Source organism: Mus caroli, chromosome X, assembly GCF_900094665.2.
Source record: "Mus caroli chromosome X, CAROLI_EIJ_v1.1, whole genome shotgun sequence".
Taxonomy (NCBI): domain Eukaryota; kingdom Metazoa; phylum Chordata; class Mammalia; order Rodentia; family Muridae; genus Mus; species Mus caroli.
Genome location: NC_034589.1, coordinates 1,420,518 through 1,442,225, shown reverse-complemented (window position 1 = coordinate 1,442,225; position 21,708 = coordinate 1,420,518). Strand labels below are relative to the sequence as shown.

The window sequence follows — 21,708 nt, the reverse complement described above, 5'->3', positions numbered from 1 at the left end:
TTCTGTTTAGGAATTTTTCCCCTGTGCCCATATCTTTGAGGCTTTTCCCCACTTTCTCCTCTATTAATTTCAGTGTCTCTGGTTTTATAGTAGCTGCCATTCTTGTTTAACTTGTTTGAATATTGTTCATGAACTTTAAGTTAAAATTTCTTGATCCTCTGACTTAAGGATCTGAGATGGAGTGTAAGTATAAACTTATGCTTGAAGTCGAGACAAGTAGCCTAATATTTACCTTGTAAGATTTTGATTAAATCTTCAAATCTTTCTGGACTTATAGGGGGCCATATGCCCCCCAAAGAAGACTGTGGCATGTGATAAAAGGAATCAAAGGGATGTCTCTCTGAATGTCCCTTTGATTTGAATATTCCCTTGCTGAATTATGGGCATTCAGAAGCAGGAATGGTTAAGCAAGAGATGAACTATAAGAAAGCAACTTTGATGAATTGATTAAGAAGGAGGACACGCTTTCCTCCCGTAATTGACAAAGCTCTGTAAGAGGTAGATGCTAGAAGCTTGAGTGATACGCTTAGTAGATGTTAAAAAGAAAAGGATGAAGTCACTTAAGGCTGTACGTGGGAATAGAAAGCCCATAAACAGAGTGTAACTTTTGCTAGGTATGGTGGTATATCTTGTAATCCTAGTACTTGGGAGATAGGAGGATCATGAGTTCAAGGTTATCCTTAGCTATACAGCAAATTCAAGACAAGCCTGCATTTCCTGTTTCAAAATCCCAATAAAACAACTGTGTAACTTAGGAGGATTTTCTAGGGGAATAAGAGGACTGAAGGAGCTTTCTAGAAGTGGTTTGGGGTTGCACTTGAACCTGGACCTAGAGGTTATGCATAGTGAACAAGGATAGGAAGTGCTCACCTTTCCCAGTGATAGCAGAAGCTTTTGGCCCCCGTTTAGACCAGGTGAGCTATAAGTGGGCTGACTTTATGTGTACTTGAAACCTGTACTTGGCTGTCCTGGGTAATGGATGTTGCTTAGATTTCCCACCCTACAGTAATGTATTTTGACTCAAAGAGCATCAAGAAAGAGGAATACCAACAACAACAACTAACATTTATTGAGTACTTACCAGGGGTAAGTTAAAGTGGTTCATGTGGATTATCTTTAATCTTCACAATAACTATTTAAGGGCCAGGAAGTAGGGCATAGAGTGGTTGCATTTTATTCTGCAATTGGAACTGGTGGAGCATGGCTCCATGGCTACCTCATTATGGATCCTGTGCTCTTGGTGACATTTTATTCCTAGGAGCACAGTGCCCAAATTCCTGTTTCCACTGCTTCCCTCACAAAAAGGGTGACGGCCAGTTAACAGACGTAAACTTCCTATTGTAGCCCTGTTGTGCTGGTCTTGTAGTTTGGGTTGTTAGCCTAGCCTTTAACACCTGAAGCCATCTCTCCAGACCATCTTGTTGTGGTCTCAGTATCAAATGAAAGGATGAGGGCAGGTGTGTAAGAAAGGTTACAGAAGCTTACAGGGTCTGTGAATAACTGGACTCTATGTCTGTGGCAAAAGTCTTCATTCTTTCTGAGTTTAATCTTGTGACTACCTTGTATTTGTCAGACTTTAGTAGATAGCATATGTAGGACCAGGCAGATTCAGAAGCAGACAATGCCCTCCCCCGAAAAATGCTAGTCTGAGGAAGTTCAAACACCTGCACAAATATCCATAATAAAATTAATGTGAGAGATGCATCTCAGGAACATTTTGGAATTCTGATTTTTTTGGAGGGATTTGGAATGTCCACCAAAGGCCCATATGTTAAAGGCTTGATTCTCGCTGGGCAGTGGTGGCACAAGCCTTTAATTGCACCACATGGGAGGCAGAGGCAGGTGGATTTCTGAGTTCGAGGCCAGCCTGGTCTACAGAGTGAGCTCCAGGACAGCCAGGACTATACAGAGAAACCTTGACTCAAAACACACACACACACACACACACACACACACACACACACACAAATTAAAAAGGCTTGATTCTCAGCTCATGGTGCTGTAGGGAGGTGGTAGAATGCTTAGGAGGCAAATCTAATGGAAGTTACATAATTTGAAGATATGCCCTTTAAAGAAATTTTGATTGCTTTGCCTCTTTTTTTTCTTTCACTTTTTTTTCTTTCAGGCAGATAGTAGCCTCCTCTGTCACCTGCTTCTGCCATGTGTGTACTGTGCTTAAAAACGGTGTACAGGCTTGAAAACGGTGGGCCAACAATACATTGGCTTAACAATACAGAGTTAAGTGTAAGTCCATTCTTCTCTGGTGTTTGTTCCAGTACTGGATAGGTGACTAACCCAAGTGCACAGAAGCTTGCCAGTTCTGCAGAGGCGGCATGTCAAGCCCACTGTGTAACCTTTCTTTTAAAACTTGTGGTTATTAGTGACTGAGTACAGGGCTTAGTCCTTGGGAGCCAGAACATGTGAGCACGAGAATGATGTGGGTGACAGGTATCATATAGTGGATGCTTTGTTCAATAGTTCAAGCCAGTGTACTCATGTTAAAAAAACATGTCACAAGTCCTAGAAATTAAATATCTTACTCTCGAATATTAGCTACAGAAGTCATCAGTTGTGTGAAAACATTTTTTTATTTTTGTTTGAAAAACATACATGGGTCAATTCATCTTGCAAGAGTATATTTCACTATGTATATATTAAATGCAAATTAACTCGAGGCTTTGCCTCTGCATAACCCAGGTTGCCCATGAAAGTTGCACATTATGTTATATATTATTATAACGAGTCTGTGTCAAAATTAGTGACACAGTGATACTTGATGATGCTTGTATCAACTTAATTCCAAAGGAATTGAAGGTAGCGGTACTAGACAACTTATAAGTGGTTTTCAGCCAAGGATGGTTTTAGTCTCTAGGGGCACTAGCAACATCTAGAGGCATTTTGGTTCTCACAATACTGGAGAGGTCTTACTAGCAGGTAGAAGAGCAGGAAGAGACTAGCTATTTTATATTTTACTGGCCAGCCGTCTGCAACAAAGAATTCTTTGTAGATAAATAGTAGTGTCAGTATTGGCTAGAGCTGAGGGACCTAGATTTGGGAGATCTTGGTAATGATCCTTGATGTCCTTAGTGTTTTTGCCAGTATCCTAGAGTTCTAAGCTTTGCTACCTAGTTGAAAGCTGGGGGGTGGGGGTGGGAATGACCACTGTTTAGATTTCTGTGATCGCAGCATCAATACAAATCGGATAGATGAACCGTTTGTTTGTTTTCCTAAATATTCTGGTTATATGGTGATTATTTACCATTAGCTTATCTGTAAACATTATCAATATTTATTCCACCCCCCAGGAAACTTTATTTCAGAGCTAAACAGGGGAGCTAAGACTTGATGAAATGTTATTTTGACGTATTTTCATATTTAATAGATCTTATCATAAACTGAGACACAACAGCTCCAGAGTGGCCCAGCCATGCTAATGATTTACTCAAGATTGAAGGCAGACATCAAACTCTTTGATGCCAAAAGCCATAGTTCCTTCCCTTCAATATTTGGCCTTGGTTTCTGTATTTTATCTTTGTTTTTTTTTTGTCTCCTAAAGACCACAATAACGTTTGACAAAAGAGTGGATATTCTTGGGTTTGGACATTGTGTAAATATGGACAAGATTATTCAACCTGCTGTGTTTTACAAAGCATGAAAACAACCTAAAATATTTCATAGTAGATATAAGTTACAGTATTCACCCATTGACACAGATGAAATATTAGAGCAGATGCTGGAGAGTTGGCTCAGCGGTTAAGAGCACTGACTGCTCTTTCAGAGGTCCTGAGTTCAATTCCCAGCAACCACACTGTGGCTCAGAATTATCTGTAATGGGATCTGATGTCTTTGTTTCATGTGTAGATATATATGAAGACAGAACACTCATATACACAAAATACGTTAAATAATAAATCTTTAAAAAAAGAAATATTAGAGCAAATAGGGATGGAGCTTAAAGGAAGTTTTAGCGTAAAGTGACAATATAACATAGCTGGATAACATTGCTCCAAGCTTCCATTTTGAAGAAAACCTGTTGGGCTGACTCCCAAACTCTATTTGTCTAGTAGTTTGGATTTTTAAATGTGCAAAATAAGAATTTTTTCCATTGCTTTCAGCTGCTCTGCCTGCCTTAACAGATAACTACTGAGACAAAAAACTAGAACTGACATTAATCTGCTTTATGAACTTTGAAGACATATTGTTTTTTAGCTATTTTTTAAAAATGGATGATTATTGTGGTAGTTAATAGTTACTAAGCTCTTACAGTTTTCCACGTACTATTTTAATTATAGTTAATTAATTAATTAATTAAGTGTGTGTGTGTGTGTGTGTGTGTGTATACAACTTGCTGCATTTGGTTTTCTCCTTCCACCATTTGGATCCAGGAATGAACTCAGGGAGACAGGCTTGGCCGCTGGACCATTTACCCACTGACTCATCTCGCCAGCTCCCAGGTACCATTTTAAATCCTTTATACACATTTCCCAGTGCAATCGAGCTGTCAAAGGTTAGTAGTAATATTCTTCTTTTTAAACTGCAGAAAGTGGGGCAAAGAGAAACTAAGTAAAAAATTTCCATAGCTAATAAGTAATTCCTGGTATAAATGAATATATGCTGTAAGTATAAAATGTACAGTGGATTTCAAAGACTTGATATATAGAAGAATCTAAAAGCTATAATAATGTTTTTATTGGCTACCTATAGAACTGATACCATTTTCTATGTATTTATTCAATAAAATACAGTGTTATATCTCATTTCACTTATTATTTTCTTAATGCAGTATCTAGAAAATTTAAAATTGCCTGAATGGCTTTTGTTTGTGTTAGACAGTATTGCCATAGAGTGTTTTATCAAGCCAGCTCTGAGAAATGTGCAGGATCTCACCCTTGTATCACATCATATACACGAGACGAAAGCAGAGGAAACAGAAAAAAAAAGTTCATTACATTGGACTGAAGCTAGATGCTGCATTCATTCATAGGAAGATATCACACCTACTCTCTAATGACTGTTGTATTAAGGGGTGAGGAGCAAGAGAGTTTTAAGTTTAGTTTACTCCCATCTATTGAGCAATGGTGTAAAGCATTGTGTCAATATCGTGGCTCATCCAAAATCATTGACTTGAATCTTTCCATCAAGAACTTAGAGTCTAGTAAAAGGATTACACTTGTAGAAAGAGTAGTAGAAGAATGCAGACTCCTAAGAGAACAGTAATTTGAAGCTAGATTAAGGATGGAAGGCTAGGGAGGAGGTGACATTTGAGCTGGTTGAAGAAAACTAGGTAGTGGTACCCTCCTTACTCAAAGGGAGGTGCAGATATTGGTGACAGGTCCCTGAATTTGGATGGTTGCTCACCAAATGGAGTTTCAGTGTGACACATGTTAGAGAGAAGTCAGAGAGCTTGAAATGTGCATTTGGGGTGATCTCTTTGTATTGCCTGCTACACATTCCCCATCTCCCTGCTTTCTTGTACTCACATAGGAACTTCCTATTACAGAATAGCTGTTTGGATTTGTGAACTCCTGGATCAGCCAGGCTGCAAGGGTTCGTTAGATGCATAGCTCATGGTTTCACTTACGTTTTTGGGTACTAGAGATGGACAGGTGAGCGTGTAATTCCATGTGTGTTTTTTTAAGCTAGGGTCTTACTGTGTAGCCCTGGCTGGCCTTGGGGTCCTTTATGTAGACCACGGTGCCTTTGAACACCTCTGTCTCCTGGGATGAAAGGTATGCACTGTTATGCCTGGAAGATGACTTGTTTGTTTTAAAACTAGTTAAAATGGCCCTGTCTTGAAATTAGATTTAATTTAGATTTTTTTCTTGTCCAATCTCTTAGGCAAATTGTAGCTCCCCTCACAGGAAGCAGTAGGTAATAAGACAGAGAGGCCAGGAAGGCTACTCTAACAGAAACTTCTTTACGTTGGTTGAAGTGGGAAGGGTAAAAAAAGATCTTCTTACTCCACTAAGACTACTTTGTTCAATTCTTGCCAGCTACCAGGTATTTAACAAATTGGCTCATTTACTGTTCCTGTATTCCTTTTTTTCTTTTTTGAGGCATAATGTAATGTAACTAGGCTGGCCTAGCATCTTCCTTCCTCCATTCCCAAGTACTAGGCTTATATGCATGAAGCACCGTGGCTGGCTGATTGCTTTGGTTTTGTGTGGAATATATTTGGCACTTAAAAAGCAGCTTTGAGGAGTTGGAGAAATGTCTTAGTGGTTAAGAGCACTGACTGCTCTTGCAGAGGACCCAGGGTAAGACGAGTCCAGTTTCTAGCTCACAATCGTCTATACCTCCAGTTCCAGAGGATCTAATGCTCTCTTATGATGTTCTTCTGTTCATGTATGCATATTGTGAATGCAGATACACATAGTCACATACACACCGATACATAAAATAAAATAAGGGAAAATTTAAAACTTTGAAAATAAAAGAATATGGTTTTCAAGATTGAAATTTGGAGGGAAAAGAACTTTATAATGAACTAGTAGTGGTTCTTCAGTTTCTAACTGCAAGCAGGTTGTTTTATTAAGTTTTTGGCTTGTTGGTTTTATGCTAATAGAGTTTTGCTTCATTAATATAGAATCTGCTACATTGATTCCCTCCTGCTCTCCAGAGGATAGTACTCAGCTAGTTGATTTTTTTCCTTTTATAGAATCCAAAATGTTAAAGCTATGAGATGTTACAGTAGCTGTCTCTTAGTGAGAAATGATAGTGTACTTCTTTCCTTTTAGAAATTAGAAATGATTATATAATCTATTCTTGTTAAAAATCAGGTTTTTTTCGACAGTCTCATATAGCCCAGGCTGGCCTTTAACTTGCTATATATCTGAGGATGACCATGAACTTCTGCTTGTCCCTCCCAAGTATTGGGAATACAATAGTGCACCACTGTCCCCAACAAGTCTTTCATTTTATGTAATCAAGTGTATTAGCCTTTGCTTATGTAGTTACACAGTTTGCGATTTTTAATATATGTTGCAACAGTTGGTGGAAACAAGGGTTGGAATAGGAAATAATACATACACACTTTTCCAGGCATACCTGTAGTTTCATGAAGCTTATTATTTTACAACATAAAATGGCACTAACGGACTTTCAAGCTGCAAATTGTGGCACAGCCAAAGTCTAATCTTTTTTTTTAATCTCTGTCTGTCTTAGTTTCATATCCTGTTGATGACATAAAATATCCTGACAAAAGCAATTTAGGGGAGAGTTCATTTGGCTCTCAAGTCCATCGTTACAGGGAAATCAAGGCAACAGGAACTTAAAGCAGCTACATCCATAGTCAAGAGCAGAGAACAATGAATTAATGCTTTTGTGCAAGTTCTCACTGTTAAACAATCTAGGATTGCCTGCCCAGGGAATGCTGCCAACCACAGTGGGCAGATCTACTCAGTAACCAAGATAATCCCTAAATAGACATGCCCACAGGCTAGGTAAGTATAGATGATCCCTCATTGAAATGCAAATGTATTTAGATTCTATCAGTTTGACAAAACTGAATACCGGCCACCTCTCTGTCTGTCTATCGACTATCTACCATTATACCAAAGGTCTGTCTTAACCTGCCTGATACTCTTGTAATGTACTTTCAAACAATATGATTGGGAGCTTTAGAGCTAATATTAGCTATATCCTGAAACTGTGTAGTTTTTTTAGTTCAAACTGACCTATCATTCAAAATTCCTAGAACCCTGTTACCTGTGTATATCTTGGTTTAGTGTAGCCTTCGGCTAAGATGAATAGACCACTCACCCTGCAGTGGCCTTTGCCAGTGACTGTGGTGATTGTTGTAGTTATTCAGAGGCATTGGCTCTGGAGTGGGCCTGCCTGAATTTGATTTCTAAGTCTGACACTTGGCTAGCTGTAGCGATAGCCTAGGGCAGATCAGTTAAGTCCTCGATGTTGTAATTGAGTTCTCTCATCTGTAAAAGGATAATAGTGTCCACTTCACAGGACTTTTATGATGGTTACATCAGATAATGAAATGTACAGTGCCTAAACTGTCTATTAGTTTGTCCTGAGTGCTTTTATAATAGTTATTCCAGTCTCGTGAAGATTAAAATGTTGGAAAGTCCTTCTTTATGTCAGGCAGAGCTCCAGTCTATTTCTGATCTCTCTCTAACCTCTAGTGCCAAGCCGAAGAAAACCGTTTTCCTTCCTTTTCTCCCTTTCTATGTTGTAACTGGGCATAATGGCCCACACCTGTAATCCCATCACTCAGAGATTGTGACAGGAAGAGTGAGGTGAGCTGGAGGTCAGCCTGCTTCCACAGTTATAGGGCAACCTAATCTATAGTTTGAGACCCTGTTTTAAACCTAACCCACCTCCCCATACACACAAAAGAAATAGGGGGAAAAGTATGCTGTAAATGGTAAAGCATTATGTTGTCAATAATGAAGTTTAATAATCCTACCATTGTTTTATGGCATATGTAATAGACTAACTTGTCATGTTTACTGGTTATATTTCATTTTTACCAGGCTAAATATCTTGTATTACTTTTAGTGTTTTTTTTTTTTTTTTGAGACAGATCTTTTGTATCAGTCTGGCTTCAAATTCTCTGTGCAGCCAAGGGTTGCCATAAACTTCTGATTTTCCTGTCTGCACCTCCCAAGTGCAGATTATAGGCATGTATCACCATGCTTGGCTACTATGTTATTTGTACAATAGGATCTTTAAACACTTAGTTGTGATTCTTTTCTCCAAGACCTGATTTATTGTATATATTCAGAGCACAATGATGATATAGTAGATAACTCCACTCCACTCTCTTTAATACACACACACACACACACACACACTTTATCGCTGGGCATGGTGGCCCATGACTGTAATCCTAGCTGAAAGGCTGAGGCAAAGAAGATTTTAAGTTTGAGGCCAGCCCGAACAATTAAGCAAGAACCTCCAAGAAAAAGAATACGTACTTTATTAAAGAGACTGAGTGTTGTAGTAGTTTGAGGAATATTATCGTTCTGTCGATTACAGAGTCTTTTGCAATGCACGTTCACTAATCTTAAATTTTCTTGGAAACAGAGTCTCACTATGTAGACTAGGCTAGCCTTGACCTCACAGCAGTCCATCTGCATGTCTCTTGAGTACTGGGATTAAAGGTGTGTGCTATCGCATCCTTGACTGTTTTAAAACTTTCATTCACATATTGTTTTTTTTAAAGACATGTTCTCCTGAATCCCAAGATGACATTGAGTTGCCCATCTCTACCTTCTGAGTATTGGGACTCGAGGTTTGCACAGCACACCTGGTTTATGTAGTGCTAGGGATTAACCTCAAACTTTTTGCGTTCTATGAAAGCACGCTATCAACTGAACTACAGATGCAGCTCCTTTGGATGCTGGAGACACATCTCGATTAATTTTTTCAGATTTTTTTTTGTCCTCTTCTTTGTGTCAGACACTGTGCCCTAGGTAGGAGATTTAAAGTGGTTCTTTCTACCTTTCTCACTTTTACTTTGCCTGTCAACGTTTTTGGATTCTAGTTCTCTTTGAAAGCAGATCACCCGTGTCTCCCTCTTTTATACATGCTTTGCTTCTGGTATTTTAATAGTGCTAAATGCAGAGTCCCGAGGCCTACAAGCCTGTGAGGTAAACATTGATCTATTAGTTACTATTCTTTAAAAAAACATCTTTTTACACTGTTAGAGTGACTATGCCTTTAATCCCAATATTTGAGAGGCAGAAACAGGAAGAGCTCTGGAGTTTAAGGCCAGCATGGTCTACTTAGTGAGTTCCAGGCTAGCCAGAGCTACATAGAGAGACCTTTCCCTCAAACAAACAAACAAACAACCCCAAACAAAAAATGCACTCTTTTTATTTTAAAATAATTATACATTCAGGTAATTATAGGAACTGCAAAGAAGTTACAGGCAAGGTCCATGCACTTCTTCCTAGCTTCTTTCAATAACAATAATAACATCATATGTGAACTCTATTACAACAGCAAACCAACAAATGGACATTGGTAAACTCTACAGAGGTGTGAGGAGGATGAGACTCAAGTCAAAGAAAGCTTTAGTATGTGTATTGCTGTATGCAGCTTTATCACATGGCTGTTAAGAGTGGTTCCTGTAAAGAAAAATTGTCTAAAAATATTGGAAGTCAAAATACTGAGCCAGTGACATTGGCCCAGTCTACAGTTCTCACGACCAGAGCCTCTACCTCATAGAGATCCACCTGTCTTTGGCTCCAAAGTGCTGAGATTAAAGGCATGTAATACCACACTGTCCACTTTTGTTTTTAAGGTGTTTTGGAAATGTTACAGCTTTGGAAACCTGGGCTGTTAGTTATCAAACTATAGCCTTCCTTCATCATTCTAATCGGCCATATTGTGTGTGTGTGTGTGTGTGTGTGTGTGTGTGTGTGTGTGATACTTGGCATCAAATTCGGAGTCTCACATGTGCTAGGCAAGTACTCAACCACCATGATTTTTTTTTTTTTATTTTTGCAGAGATCACCAGCAAAAACTTCTTAATCAGGAATGCAGGTTACCTTCTAACCACAAGTGCTATATTTTGTTAGGGTCCATGGAGCCAAATTCATTTGAAACTGCACGATTGCCCATAGGTTAGCATCTTTTTCATGTTTGTCCTGCCATTACCAGTGTGAAAAATTAGCCCTGTCATATAAGGTGGGATAGAAATAGGAACTGGATCATTCTGCTGTGGTCCTTGCTCACTTGCTGTCTCTCCATCACCTGTTCACATATATTTTCTACTCAGGGTAGATTATCTTACATGGAAGAATGTGCACCTGTTATGGCTACATCAGTTCCTGTTGCATATTAATATGATTTCTGTTTAGTCATGCTGTGGTCTTTAGTTGCCTCAGCTTTTTTTATTTCTTTACAACTGGGGGGGGGCAGGCGATGTGTGGATACTAACATTATGAGACTGCCCTTCTACTTTTTATTCTTCTAAAACATTGACCTACTAAAGGGTCCCTGTGATCACTTATGGAAATTCTTACACCCAATATTCGTGGGGTATGTTCATACCTATGTCTTCGTTGTTCTGTCTATAGTTGTTACCAAGAAGTGTTTATGATAATCTGGACATGGTTCCTAAAGTTTCTTTCACTTCAGCTTTTAACTAATCACTTCTTCTTTCTTGGCCAAATTCACTGAGTTTCCAGTTCCTCTGTTGCTTCCTCAGCATCCTAAAGGATGAAATGTCTCTGGTGTAAATTCAACACAATCCCTTCCCATTTCATAACCAGAGCATTTCCTGGATGACACTATTTTCCCCTCTGATCTCCTACATCTTCCTGAATCTGTGTTCTTTGGTTTAAAAAAACCAACCCACGTGTTTACAACCATTTCTCTGAAGTTTTTACTCTTGGTGACACTGTTCCCCACCCCACCTCACAACTCTCTCAGATGAAGCTGTTTAGTCTGCAAATTCCTTATTCTCAAGAAAGCTTCCAGAGCCAGAGTGTTTTTCAACACTCCCCCGACCCCCACCGCTTTTGACATTCATGTTAGCAGGTACTGGGCAGGCACAGAGCAAATTTTTGGTTCCTTGCTTGACTTTTTTCTTTGATTCCCTTGGCACCTAAATTAGTCTTGTATACCATGCTGACTCCGGGCATCACTGAAGAGTTTCCAGATGCCCCACATAACTCTTCTTGATTTCCAGTCATATGACCTTCATTTCGACTTTGCCCAAGCAACCTCATTTGGTCACACCAATGCATCATGTCATCATCTGGAGCTGTTCCACCTCTGTTGTTCCCTTTCACAGAGTTTCTTTGAGTGCTTATACACTTCCACTCCATCTTCTGTTCTCCTTGACTTCTAGCCTCTCAGTCCCATGTCCATTCCCACCCAACGAACATTCCCTACTTTCACTTGGCTCCGCCAGCCATTTGATACTAATTCCCACAGTATCCCCAATTCCCTCACGTTCTTCTTGTTCCGCTGCACCTGCCCTGCCAATCCCCAAACCTAAATGGATTTTAGCATCTGTTTTCTTCTGTCTGGTTCCCAGGCTTCTGAGTAAATACTAGGGAAAATTGCCTCACCATGCTCATTATATCCATGACCAAACTATGATTTCTAACCACAGCTGGATCCTGAACAGCCGCTTACTAATCCCTTTACACATTCCTAGTTGGTGTCTTTTTCAATTTCCCACAGCTGCTGTTCCATTTTCTTACCATGTCTTCCAGCCCTTTAATTTAGTCCTCTCTTTCCCCGACTCTGGTCACCATGTAATCCAGTTCTCTACCTCCTTGCAAAGAGAGAGCCATTGGTCACAGATGCTCTTTTCTTTCAGACATATAGATCCATGGCTGCTTTGCATTTATGTGGTCTTTCCCAAGCCTGACGTTGCTCTTCACCTTACCTATCCTCTGATGACACCTCTAAGGTAGGCTGTTCCACTGACAATCTTTCTTCTTCCTTGTATCTGTTGTATTTTAAAAACAGCTCATTTTCTTTTGAGTTGCAAACATATTGAAGAATTTACTCTTGAACTTCCTCCAAATCCGTTTGGTTTTTACCAGTGTCAGAGACAAATGGGCTATCTGTTCCCTTTGCTTTATTTTAGAATGCATTGAAAGAATCATCTATATTTCCTCCCCTTTCAGTCTACACATAATGCAGTATGGTTCTCCAGTAGTGTCTCTACTAAGAATTAATTTTTCACGGTTATCATGGCTCACAAGTTCAGAGTAGGTGTCACAGGATACAGAGAGCACAGGTGGGAAGATGTGTGTGTGTGTGTGTGTGTGTGTGTGTATGTGTGTATGTGTGTGTGTGTGTGTGTGTATGTGTGTGTGCACTTGAGGTTCCCTGTTTCTGTTTAGGAATTAAGAGAAGTAGGGGAGGTATGAAATTCAATAGTGTACTTTTCTTCTGTTTCAAGGATGTTCATAATGTGCTGCAATACCCACAGTACTTCTTTCTCTTTGCTTTTCACTCCCAGCCAAATATTATTTACCATGGTTCTTTGGTTTTTTTGAGTCCCATAAGAACTACTTTTTGACTACAGGTGATGTTGGTATTGATGGAGGTGGTGATGATGATGATGATAGTGTTTGTGTTTTTCTTTGTTCTTGTGGGAATTATGTACAATGTATTTTGATCATATTCATCCCTCCCTACTCCTTCCAGACTCACATGACCTTTCTTACTTACCCAACTTTGTTTTTTAAACCCATCAAGTCCCATGTGTGGCTGGCCTGCTACTGAAGTATGGGTAACCTACCAGGGGTCACACCTTTAAAGAAAACTGACTTTCCCTCTCCCAACATCGATAGATTCCTAATAGCTCTTTAACTAGAGCTGGGACTTTGTGCTCATCTTTTCTCTCCATGTTGGGATTTTTCTGGCTTGAGCTTGAACAAGTCCTGTTTTGGATACCTACTGTGGTGGTGTGGTGTGTGCAGTCTATAACCTTTAATTTAGTAAAGTAACTACCTAAGATTTCCAAGTCAATAGAAATAAAGGTGAAATATTTACTTGCCAATGACGGTTCAGAGAGGGCAGATGTCTTGACTAAGATTACATAACAAATATGAAGGTGCACAGAAGTTGAATCCTGGTCAGTGTCTCTCCAAAGCACTTTTCTTTAATCAATATACCACTTCCTTCCATGACCCAAGTGCTAGATACTGCCTCAGCAATTCTTGATAACTGTGATGTCCCCTTTGTTTTCTTTTTGAAAAATGATTTGTTTTTAATTATGTCTATATGTGTATATCTGTGTATGGATATGTACACATTAGTCTAGGTACCTGTGGAGGCCAAAGGGATTGGAAACCCCTGGAGCTGGAGTTGCAGGCTGTGGTGAGCCACCCAGACTTGGTGTTGGGAAATACTCACAGGTTCTCTGCAAGAGTCATATGCATTCCTTACCAAGGAGCCATCATCTTTCCATCCTACCTTTACTTTTTTGTAATCTAGGAATTCTAGTGACCTTGTTACCTGTACACTAAAATCAGTGTCTAGACTCCTCCAGTTCTAGGTCAGGTCTTGAGAAAGCAGGGATGCTCTTCTGTGATGAGTTTTCATTCTATTCATAGTTGGCGTTTGTTTGGTTTGGTTTTTTTCTCGACATTTCCATTTAAGTTCATATTCACCATTTTAGCAAATCTATAGCAAAATGATTTCTTCCTGGTGTCTGTGAAATTTCCTCCACCCCTTATCAGAAATCCACAATTTTAAGATCTTAGTCATCATCCAGAAAAATCATATCTTGTTCTTCAGCATTGTCAAAGTAGCAAGATGTTCATTTCCCGTCTCCTTTCTTCTGGTCACAAGCCATGCCTCTCAACATCAAAAGGAGAAACTCTTCTTGGGAAAAAGCACTCGTCTTTGATGAGGCCACACCCTAGCTTCATTAACCACATCCCAGGGAGAGCCTCATGCTTAGGAGTAAGTCTAGCCAGCACAAGTTGGAACCCATGCTGTTTGTTTTTTAAGAGGGACAGAACATGAAGTTGGGTGGGTAGGGAGGTAGATGGGAGGCCCTGGGAGGAGTTGGGCGAGGGGAAAAATACAACAAAATATATTGTATGACATTATCAAATAACTAAACAGAAACAAACAAAGTGAAAATCTTCCATATGTTCCTAGGCCCTTTAGTCTAAGACCTAAGATTTAGTCTAGACCTAAGATTTCCAAGTCAATAGAAATAAAGGTGAAATATTTACTTATGTAACTGTATCTCTGATCTTAATATCTGTATGATTAAAGAGGAACTAGAAGATTCTCAGCATCCATGCCAAAGCCACTGAAAGAATAAAAAAGTGTCTGTGATATGAGAATCAGATGAAATGAAAAAAGAAAGAAAATACTTGCTCTGTTGCCTGAGCTGACACAAAGAGAAAAGCCATTCCTCTCGAGGGCTTGAAGCAGCTGTAAGATGCTACAGAGGTCTTTCTCTTTCAGGGACTATTCCTTCCTTTCTTTATGATGTCTCGAGGTCTGATTTACTTCTCTGTTTGTTGTGGGCATCCCCAATTCCTGAGTTGTGCTTGCCTCTTAACAGACCCAGTTTCCAGTGTATGACAGCTTTTCCTAGCCCTCAACCAGTGACCATCTAGAATGGATTCCACTGTCCTTAGGCTCTCCTTACAGTTCCTAAATAGGCAAGCACAGAAGCTCACTTCTGCTCTCGTGTTAAATGGCATTCCTTGAGTGCAGTCCTTTGTGAAGAGCAAACAAATCTGACTTTGTCAGACTACAGGCCTGTCCTTGATGATCTTTAGATGGCTACTTCAGCCCCCTTTTAAATTTAACTGTTTTGCTAAATAGATCAGGCTGGCTTCACACTCATTAGTGCTGAGGGTAGTCATGAACTCTGCATTCTTCCTGTCTCAGCAGGAAGTTTGACATTTGTCACTCCGAATCCTGCTGATTTTGCTTAGCCAGCTGGATGGAGGACCTCAGTATTTCCCTCCACAAAGGACTGACTAGTCAACTAATGTCAGAATTATCCTGAAGCCCCGTTATATTTTCTACTGAGGCAGTTTAGAATATAGTATATTCTTCCTGTTTGTATTTATCTTCTAAGGAGTATCTGCATTCATTACCATTTTGACAGAAATTAAAGTTGTAAGTCTGCAGTTAAATAGTACTAATATTAATCTTGCGCAACTTTATTAAAGTTGATTAACTGGTTAGGTGGTAACTGTCTTATATGAAGCCTTTATTCTCTACCCAAAGTTTTAACTGACTGTATAAATAACAACAAGTATGTCTTTTTGTTTTGTTTTGTTTTATTTTTTGGCTTGGAAAGATGTCCGATGAATAGCCATTTATTGAGCTCCATGTGTGTGTCAGAAATTGTCAACTAATTGTTTCTTAAAAATGAATTGCTTTCTAAGCACAAGGTCTTTGAGCTGGGTCTCTGTTTGGTGAGGTGGGGAGTAAGTTGTTATCAGTTCCAAACAGAGCAGCAAAACTACATCCTGGATAATGTTCTTTAGGAAGAATCACCATAAGAGAAGTAGGTAAGAGGTTAGTTTTTGACTGGAAACCTCATTAATTCAGTCTGGTTTTAAGTAAACAAACTATATTTTAGTGAAAAGTGCAGCTTGGATAAATGTTTGACAGTGGATACTTTAATGAATAAGTGGCAATATGTTTATTCTCATTTTGCTTAAGTAGGATGGACTGTTCTAGGCTTCTAATCACCATACAAATATTAAGTTATTCATCTTCACGACAACTTTATAGAACGAGCTATTTTGGCCTCAGCCCCATCTTTCTATGGTTTTAGGGATTGAGTCCAGGGTCTTCCACATGTTAGGCTCTACTGTATCCCCCAGACCTCGTTATTTTGACTTCTTTGGAGCCAGGCTCTCATTTGTATTTTCCAGGCAGGTCTTCAACCTATGATCCTCCTGCCTTTCATCCTCCTCAATATCTGGCACTAGAGGTATGTACCACCATGCTTGGGTCACTCTGGCCCTCCATCTTTACATGTGAAGGAACTGAGTCACATAGAATCAGTATCTTGCTCTGGTCTCTGTGGCTATTAACTATGCTGGGATTTGAGTTCAGTCTGTTTGTTTACATAATCTCTGATGCTGCAATAAACTGTAAAATGTTTTCTTGCCTGTGAGGTTAATTTGCTTGAAGATATTTCTTTTGTCCCTTGAAATCTTGCCTCTGCTATCAATGAGTTTATTGGAACTCCTTTATTCCTGTATGAAGATTATTTTGCATTCAACTCTAATTTAGATTAGGGCAAACTCTTTATTGCTGGTCTGTGATTAAATTTGATGATTTTATGACATTGCTTGAGCTAGCTTTTAGAGTGAGTGCACTTGATATGTGTCAGGTACATGTCTCCAAGGCTGCTTCTCTCAAGGCCAGCACAGTAGCCACTTCCTGAGCCCGGTCTTTTCCATGGCTCTTACAACAACAGATTCCCACAGATCTTACTTTATCCTGCCTCAGTCTCGTCATGACTGAATCTCCAAAGTCCAGAGGTAAACGTTTCTTCAACTTTATCAGTATGTACAGCGACTGAATAATACGTCACCTATAAGTGTCTGTGCTCCTGAGGTGTTCAGCAAGATTGAGCTAGGTCAGTCAACCATCAAAATCTTGCTAGGTCAGTCAACCATCTTGTGTTATTTGGAAGGTCAGCATATCAGGTCATACTCATATCAGGTCATACTCATATCAGGTCATACTCATCCTGTTCAAGACCTAGCACACTGAAGTCACAAGCTAGAGGATCTATCTATCTAGTGTTGGTCTGGTGATTTCTGAGAGTTTGGCCCCGATAATACCTGGAGTCTTATCTACTCTTATCAGCTGTACTCAGACATAATAGCATACAGTAAACCTAGGTATGTCCATATAGGATGTCCTTTATTTCCCACCAATATTTTGTAGTTTTCAGTGTAAGTATGGGTGTTAAATGTCTCTTTTCATGTGTACTCCTTGGTTGGTGGTTTAGACCCTGGGAGCTGTGGTTGGTTGCTAGTGTTGTTCTTCCTATGGGGTTGCAAACCCCTTAAGCTCCTTCAGTCCTTTCTCTAACTCCTCCATTGGTGACCCCTGCTCAGTCCAATGATTAGCTGCCAGCATATCTGCCTCTGTATTTGTCAGTCTCTGGCAAAGCCTCTCAGGAGACAGCTATGTCAGGCTCCTGTCAGCAAGCACTTGTTAGCATCCACAATAGTGTCTGGGTTTGGTGACTGTATATGGGATGGATCCCCAGGTGGGGCAGTCTCTGAATGGCCTTTTCTTTATTTGTCTCCTTATTTGCTTCCATGGATGACCTTGTTGGGCATCAGTGGGAGAAGAGGTCCTGTAAAGGCTTGATGCTCCGGTGTAGGGGAATGCGAAGGCAGGGAGGCGGGAGTGGATGGGTGGTTGGGGGTACATCCTCATAGAAGCAGGAGGAGAGGGGAATGGGATAGGGGATTTCTGAGGGAAAAATCGAGAAAGGGGATAACATTTGAAATGTAAATAAATAAAACATCCAATTTAAAAAATGTCTCTTTTCAGGTTTATCACTAAGTGATTTAAAATGACATATTTATGTTTTGTTCATAGTATGTTGAAATAGAATTGATCTGTAGATGTTGTGCCAGCAAGTTTTTATGTCAACTTGACACAGGCAAGAGTCATTTTCTTTTTGGTTTTTTCGAGACAGGGTTTCTCTGTATAGCTCTGGCTGTCCTGGAACTCACTTTGTAGACCAGGCTGGCCTCGAACTCAGAAATCCGCCTGCCTCTGCCTCCCGAGTGCTGGGATTAAAGGTGTGTGCCACCACGCCCGGCTCTAAGAGTCATTTTCAATGAGAGTACCTCATCTGAGAAAATGCCCCCAATGGATTGGGTTGGGGACATGCCTGTGCAGCATTTTCTTGATTGATGATTGATGTGGGTGGGCCCATCCCACGGTGGGCGGTACCACTCATGAGTGGGTGGTCCAGGAGGATATGATAAGGAAGCAGGATGAACAAACCATGGGAACAAGCTAGGAGGCAGTAGTTCTTCTCCATGGCTTCTGCATCTGCTTCAGCCTTCAGTTCCTGCCCCTCCCCTCAAAGATGGAGTGTGACCCGAGAGTCATAAGTCCTTTGGTCCCCAAGTTGCTTTTGTTTTTTTCGTGGCATTTCACCGCAATAGTAAACCATAACTATAACATATAAACTAAGACAGTTGTTACCTTTATATCCTGCAACATTATGGAATTCAGTAGTTCAGTAGCTGGTCTATAGATTCTTCATAGAGATAAGCATGCCTCTTGCCAATACTACTTTGCTGTCTTTCTCATCTACATGGTTTTATTTCTGTCTTACCTGATTGCACTGGCTGGAACTGCCAGGACAATATTGAGAGGTCGTGAAAGCTTGCGTTCTGATCACTAGAAAGGAGGGTTTTTGTTGTTGCTGTTGTTTATTTTTTCCTTCGTGCTTTCTCAGGTTGGAGAAGTTCCATCTGTCAGGTGAATGTTCTCATCTGTTCCTAGTTTGTTGAGCGTTTTTAAGTATGAGACACAAATGTTAGATTTTCAAGTGGATTTTCTGTCTTTCTATGATCGGACACTTTATTAAAAAATCTTTTAATCTGGTGAATTAAATGGATTTTCCTCAAAGTGTTATCAATCTTATATTCCTGAGGGACCTTACTGGGTCTTGATTATAAGTTTTACATATTGTTGTATTACAAAGGATTCAATTAGGAATCTGTACACGTATGTTTATGAAAAGTGCTATTGGACTTTAGTTTCCTTAAAATATTTTCCCCAGGTATTGATATCAGGTTAATACTGGTCTCATGGAATGGGTAAGAAAAAAACTCTCGACATCTTCAATGTTGTGAGGCAGTATAGCTGGTGTTTTCTCTATTGTAATTATTTAGGAGAATTCCCTAGTGAGGCCAGCTGGATTTCGAGTGGGATGGTAAGGGCTGTATTTTTAACTATCAAGCCCAGTTCTTTAGTAGGCATATTATATTCCTATATTTCTTATTTGCTCTCTTTTTGTAATTTGTGTCTTTAATGAAATTTGTCCATTTTGTCTGTGTTTTCAAATCTATTATAATAAAATTTTTCATAGTATTTTTCTACATTTAAAAATGTTGTGGAGTCCCAGAATGATTTTTCCTTTCTCGTTCCCAGTAGAGTGATACCTGTCTACTCTTGGTTTTTCTGGGTCCTGTCCAAGGTTAGAAGATGGTCTATTTAACTGAGAGTCTCACTGAACTGCCTTATCATTTCCTTGCTTTTCTTTCTTTCTATGCTTTCCTTCTCATTGGTTACCACTGTGGTATTTTTAGCTTTTCATTTTATCTTGGCTTTCACTTGCTCTTTTTCTGTTAGTTTTACTTTTCTTCCTTCCCTTCCCTCCTATACCCTCCCTCCTTTTTCTTTATAGAGTTTCATGTAGCCCAGGCTGGCCTCCAACTCCCTATGTAGTTAAGGCTGACCCAATTCTTTATCCTCAAGCCTCCACTTCCTAAGTGTTGGTTGGTGACCCATCTGCATCACTGTGCCGGCCTCTGTTAATTTCTTTGGGTGTAAGATGTTGAAATGAGAGTTTCGTGGTGTAAATGTCTCCTCATGTGCTGTTTAAGTTACATCCCTTAACTTTTACCTTTCTTACTGTTTATTTTTGGTTATTTTTTTCTTGAGAACTATAGCTCATACTGGCCTGAAGTTGACTTCCAGACTTGAGACAATTCTCTTCATCTTCCCAAATGCTGGGATTATCAATGTGAATGTCTTATGACAGTCACCTGTTAATGGTTTCTAAATATTTAGAGTTTTAGTACTTGTCTTTTATGCTTTTGATTTCATATTTAGTGTTATTTTAGATTGAGAATAAACTGTATGCTTTGGATTTTTAAAGCCCATTCAGACAAAAATTAAGTTCATTTATATTTGCATTTGGACCCAAGATATGGTTTATCTTAGTACATTGTCCACGTCTATTTGAAGGGAACAGATATCCTATTCTTAGGCGGAAGGTTTGGTAAGTGTCAGCAGGATACAATTGTTTGCTAGAAAGTTTCAAACTTTCTCTCTTTTTCTGGTTTTCTATTTGTTCTATTAATTGTTGAAAGAGTGGTGTCGAAATCTCCAACTGTAATTATGTTGTGGAGTTATTCATCTTTGTTCATAGTTTTAGCTTCCCATATTTGAAGCTTGGTTGTTAGGTACCTACACATTTAGCATTAGTGTGTTAATTGATTGTGCCAACTGATCAGTTTTTGTGCCTGCTGGTATTGTTTGTTACACAATCTACTTTTCAGCATTCTTTTGGTTAGTGTTCATGTGCTGTTTACTTTCTTGGTATTGTACTTTTAATTATTTGCATCATTATATTTAGATAGCCTTTTGTATATAGTCAGTACATTCTTACTTTTTAAATCCAGTCTTCAGATTTCTACCTTTAATTCAATTGTTTGGAGCATTTACAATTTGAAATAACTTTATTGAGATGTACTTTTCATATTATACAATTTGCCCATTTAAAATGTACAATTGATTTATTTGAGACAAAATGGTTTTATGTGACCAAGACCATATTATGTAGCCCAGGTTGGGCTATAACTCAAAGCAGTTTGCTTGCCTCTCTTAAGTTCTAAGATTGTACTATCTGCTGTCATGCCCAGTTAAAAGTGTACAGTTGAATAGTTAAAAACTACATTTATAGTCGAAAAACCATCACAAACTATAACTTTTAAAAGAAAATTTGTACTCATTAGCAGTGAGTTTTTATTTCCTCAACCCCATCCTAGGCAACTGCCAATCTACGTCTTGTCTAAAGACCTGTCTATTCTAGACATTTCCTATAAATGGAACCATATGCTATGTGGTCATTTGTGCCTAGCTTCTTTTAACTGAGCACATTTATTTTCAAGGTTTACCCGTGCTGCAGCAGGCAAAGTACTTCATTTTATGGCCAAATAATACACCATTGAGCAGCAGCAGCACACTTGAGCTAGCCATTCATCACTTGATGGATGTTTGACTTGCTTCATTTTTCGCCCATCATGAATGATGCTACTATGAATATTTCCCTATAAAGTTTTGGGTGGACATAGGTTTTCATTTTTCTTGGCTGTATATCTAGGAGAGGAATTTCTAGGTCATGTGGTAACTATGTTTAGTATTCCTGAGCAATTACCAAGCTGTTGGCTAGAGCAGCTGCACACTGCATCCCCAGCAGCCATGTATGGAGGCTAGAGCAGCTGCACACTGCATCCCCAGCAG

General features: G+C 39.4%; 1 protein-coding gene across 3 annotated transcripts in view; it reads left to right on the top strand.

The window, feature by feature from the left end:
• Positions 1-21,708, top strand: part of Clcn5 (chloride voltage-gated channel 5) — a 172,276-nt gene that overhangs the window by 15,446 nt on the left and 135,122 nt on the right. Inside the window, exon 3 of one of the 3 annotated variants that reach the window (XM_029473283.1) lies at positions 4,386-4,454. The exons of the other annotated variants lie outside the window; for them this stretch is intronic. Within the exon in view, the coding sequence (XP_029329143.1) occupies positions 4,386-4,454 (69 nt within the window). The remainder of the gene's footprint in view (positions 1-4,385; positions 4,455-21,708) is intronic. 3 annotated transcript variants of the gene reach the window in all.